This window comes from Sinocyclocheilus anshuiensis, unplaced genomic scaffold, assembly GCF_001515605.1.
Source record: "Sinocyclocheilus anshuiensis isolate Anshui unplaced genomic scaffold, SAMN03320099.WGS_v1.1 scaffold4445, whole genome shotgun sequence".
Lineage (NCBI taxonomy): Eukaryota > Metazoa > Chordata > Actinopteri > Cypriniformes > Cyprinidae > Sinocyclocheilus > Sinocyclocheilus anshuiensis.
Window position 1 is genome coordinate 9,779 of NW_015549500.1, and position 4,600 is coordinate 14,378.

General features: G+C 41.5%; 1 protein-coding gene across 1 annotated transcript; it reads right to left on the minus strand.

The window, feature by feature from the left end:
* Positions 1-2,445: 2,445 nt before the first annotated feature.
* LOC107656937 (transaldolase-like) lies at positions 2,446-3,199 on the minus strand. The gene is made up of 2 exons (XM_016444890.1): positions 2,987-3,199; positions 2,446-2,833 (listed from the first exon to the last, which is right to left on the minus strand). The coding sequence occupies exons 1-2, from the start codon at positions 3,133-3,135 to the stop codon at positions 2,587-2,589; spliced, it is 396 nt and encodes a 131-aa protein (XP_016300376.1). The 5' UTR covers positions 3,136-3,199; the 3' UTR covers positions 2,446-2,586.
* Positions 3,200-4,600: the final 1,401 nt, after the last annotated feature.

Here is a 4,600-nt window from a genome sequence, read left to right on the forward strand (position 1 = left end):
AGTCTAAACCACCACCTTAATGCTTCTCTCTTGTGTATCTATATTCACTTCTCTATATGCAACCCCTTTCTTCACAAATATTGCACAACCCCCACCAGCTGTTTGTGTTCTATCTTTCCTAACGGATACATACCCTGGAATGACAAAGTCCAACTGCGGTTTAAGCCAAGTCTCCTGAACACATATAACATCTGGGAGATTTATTAGCTCATGGATCATTTTTTTAAACTCTTGGCCATTTGCAGATAAACTCCTAGCATTCCATTGTACGATCCTAAAGGGCATTTTATTTGTTTAGCTTTTGCTTGTCTGGTGCCTCCTGAGAATTGGCATTATTCTCAGACTGACCTAAAAGAGCTTGAATTTTCTCAACTGTTACATCAGTTATAGCCAGATGACGTGAAGCTGCAGAAATTATTATTTTCAGTTTTTCAGTCCTTTTGTTTGTTTGCGCTGTACAGTTAATTACTTCAGCAATAAATGCAATGAAACTTACTTTACTGACTATAAGCACATTTGCATCTTCCTTATTTATATTCCTGTCTGTCCCTTTGCTTGTAATTTCCCGTTCATTGATGTTTCCATCAGTTATTTTGTTTCCTTGATCATTTTGGATTTTCTTCACTGCTTGTGCATAAGATACATTGTGAACTGATTTATACTTCATTGCTTCCATTGCTTGTTTTTGTGCTATACACCCAAGATATGCAGCACTATGAGAGCCTCCACAATTACAACATTTAGGTCCAACTATATCTCCACATTCTCCATAGTCATGTTCCCCTCCACATTTGCAACATCTTTTCTTTCCTTTACATACTTCTGCCACATGTCCTAACCGTTGACAATTGAAGCATCTCAATGCAGGCTTTATGTAAGGGCGCACAGGGTAGCTCATGAATCCGATTTTAACATTTACTGGTAGAATTTTCTCATTCATACCTATCACTACAGTTGTACTCATTTCTCTTTTCCCATTCCTATTTGATGTCAACCGTTTAACCTCTGTTACCTTTATGCCTGTAATCTGATTTCTTAGTACCTCATCAGTTAGTGACAATGGAACCCCATATATCACCCCTTTAATTCCGTTCTCTTCACCTGGCACATTGCATTTCACTCCTATTCCTCCCAATTCTTTTATCTTAATAGCCATCTCTTGTTGCTTTTTGTTCAAACAGAACACAAGCACTCGATTGTTTGATAGGTATTTTGCAGATTTAATGTTTCCCAATGCTTTTTTGAGAACCTTGGTTAATCGCATGGGATTACTCATTTCTCCCATTGTTGCGAATGTAAACATAACCTTGTACTCATCCTCCGTCCGCATTGTTTTACTCCTTCCTCCTTCTCCCCCGATTTCTTCCGAATCTGAGCCTCTGTCTTTCCGTTTCTGAGATGTCAGCTCTACCTGATTCCACTCTCCACAATTCAAATCTGCAAAATCATCTTCTTCTTCTATGCTACTTCCGTCATTCTCTTCATTCACACCACAGTCATCGCCAAACCCGCCACGGCGTCTTTCCTTCGCCATGACGCCCCACTCCGTTCCTCGTGATCCTGCCGCCATCTTCACTCCCTCTTCTTCAGACCGGGGCGTAACATTTCCGTCTCACGCTTGAGGTATTCGGTCAATCACAACGCACTGGATAGCTGGCCAATCACAGCACACCTCGCTTTTCAGAACGATGAGCTTTGTAAAAATCTCCGCGCTTCAGAAAGGCGGGGCATAGAGGAGAAACAATAATGTACAGTATGTGGAAAATAATGTGTTTTTTTATTTTAAACCGCATAAACATCTCATTACACCAAATACACAAAATGATGCTCTTTTTAGCAACGTCATATGACCCCTTGGAGCACTGCATGTTTTCATAGCATTCAGTCGGCACATTTGTTTGAAGGACATTGGGCAGAATGTGGAATAGTGTGTTTTTGTCAATAAAATTAAAATAAGGATAAAAAAAAAAAAAAATCAGATTAATCGATTAACCGGAAAAATAATTGGCCAACTAATCGATTATCAAAACAATCGTTAGTTGCAGCCCTAGTACAAACACTGAAGCGGTGACTCTCTGATTCACACGAGCCTCGTGCGCTCGAGACAGCGTTCAGAAGCTCCACACAAACTACATCCAGCTTCAATCACTTAGGGTTAACGCTTATAACTAGGGCTGGGAAAAATAAGCATATACTAATATAGTATACAATAAAAGTAAATAATATAATAAACAAAGTATACTCCATATGGAGAAATGTTTTCGCACCCATCACTTTTCTGAGCCAGGGGTGTCCACACAGGGAGTTCAGCTGTACCCTAATTAACCCGGAATCAGCTAATCAAGGTCTTCAGACTGCAGGAGCTGAACTCTGCAGGACTGGACACCCCTGCGCCACGATTGTTATTTGTGCTGTTGCACTATTTTTCCTACGGTAAACGTCAACTCTTTGCGGTCACTTTGTTGAACGTTTTTGCCTGTATGGAGGTTAGATTGACTGATTTGGGCTACTGCCTTGAACCTGAGCAGGCGAGCACTCAATGATACGCCCGGCGTGTGATATCTGTCCTACTCGAGACGCTTCACATCACAACACACATGAAGAGAGATACAAGACGCTAAAGGTTTCTCTCCGAGTTCTGTTATCAGAGAACATGCCTGGATCCTCATGGGGCTCGTAGTTTTTGCTGTCTGTGTTTTCTTTGTACCAGTCCAGGATACGCCCCACGAAGGGCGAGATGAGGGTGACGCGAGCCTCAGCACACGCGACGGCCTGAGCGAACGAGAACGGCAGAGTCATGTTGCAGTGGATCCCGTCCTTCTCCTCCAACTCCCTGATGAAAAGCCAAACACACAGGCGTCAGCAGAGCAGCTCTCGCTCAGTTTATTAATAACAGCTGCATATAAAGGAATCCGCTTCACATCGTGTTTGTGGTGAACAATATCTTATAATCTTAATGAAGACTGACTGTAGTGAACACACTCACTGTCCGGCCTGAATGCCCTCCCACGTGGAGGAGAGTTTGATGAGGATGTGCTCCTTACGGACTCCTGCCTCCTCATAGAGAGAGATGAGCCTCCGGGCACGAGACACCATCGCCTCTTTATCAAAGGACAGCCTGGAATCACACCACATCTGTCAGCAGGACACATCTCTCACACACTCGGATCATTCAAAGCATGTTTGTATGTTTTAGTCTTGCTTTTGCGTATGTGTGTGTTAATGGGTAAAACTCTGGTTCAGACTGCAGCACAGTATGTGGCAATTATAAAGTATAATATTCTCCTGTAAAGAAGAAAAGCAGCAGCAAGCGGCCCGTCACCAGACACAAGGCCTGCTCTCATTGCTTCAGCTCCATCTCTTTAGGATGAAGAAATGAGGAAGGAGGATTCGAAAGAGAACTTATTTGTGAATGGAATATTCTTGATCACTCAAGAGCAGTGTTGGGCAAGTTACTCTGAAAATGTAATTAAATTACTGATTACTCCTTTTAAAAGTAATTACGTTACTTTTCTGATTACTTTATTTCAAAAGTAATTGGTTACATTACTAGTTACGTTACTTTTTTTCTCCATGAAATCCCAGCATACACGCTCCCGAAAAATATTTGTAATTAAAGCATCAACATTCACAGAACACGGTTATTTTTAACTAAAGCAAGCGGCTGCTGGTGCATGGTTTGGCAGAATACCAGCAAAGAGCGCTGCATTTATAATCTCTAAAAGACATCGCAGTTCATCGCAATCTCACAAATCTCTGTTATAACACAATAAATACTGTATATGCATAATGAATCGTTCATAATGTCTACAATTCATGTGTTATAATGAGAGGATTCGTGAGCACACAAATTTCAGCACTGCATTGCTCAACGCTGCAAACACGTGTTATAGCCTAAATAGAAACTCTGCACCTGTTAATCATTTATATTATATTATATTTATATTAGATATTTTATGTTTCGATATTTCTATTTTGCGGGAGTCCCGTGAATCATTTCTCTCTCTCACACACACACACACACACACACACACACGTCGGGTCTCGCGGGAGCAGGTCTCTAATCCACTGGCACAGCAATGTAACGCGGCAGTAACGTATAGAGACCTCGGCTTGTAACTATACTCTAATTACTATTTTGAAAATTATAACGAGTTAAATTACCCCGTTACTAAAAAAGTAATCAAATTACAGTAACGCGTTACTGCCCAACACTGCTCAAGAGTCACTTTAAAGCATCATCAGCTGCACTCGTGGGATCTGTTATGTAGTTTGCTAATTTAACAATGTCATAATTAATATTAATAACACCGCTTCCCCTGCTGAAATATGTTGAATAATCATACTGCAAGGGTGAGTCAGGTTTTTTGATAAGAAACATGATGTCGTGGCTCAGAGCTCCTCTGATTACTGGCATCACTAGTGCAGATCATGTAGATCAGGGCTGTCCAAACTGGGTCCTGGAGGCCTCAACACACCTGACTGGAAGTTTCTATGCCTAGTAAGAGCTTGATTAGCTGGTTCAGGTGCGTTTAATTAGGGTTGGAGCTAAACTCTGCAGGACACCGGCCCTCCAGGACCGAGTTTGGACAGCCCTGAT

What these genes read in the sequence shown, in the direction of transcription:
- LOC107656937 (XM_016444890.1), bottom strand. Translation starts at nt 3,135, where the DNA reads ATGTGGTGTGATTCCAGGCTGTCCTTTGATAAAGAGGCGATGGTGTCT. An exon ending in GAGGGCATTCAGGCCGGACA is followed by an intron (nt 2,834 to 2,986) that starts GTGAGTGTGTTC and finishes GCTTTTCATCAG; the next exon opens with GGAGTTGGAGGAGAAGGACG.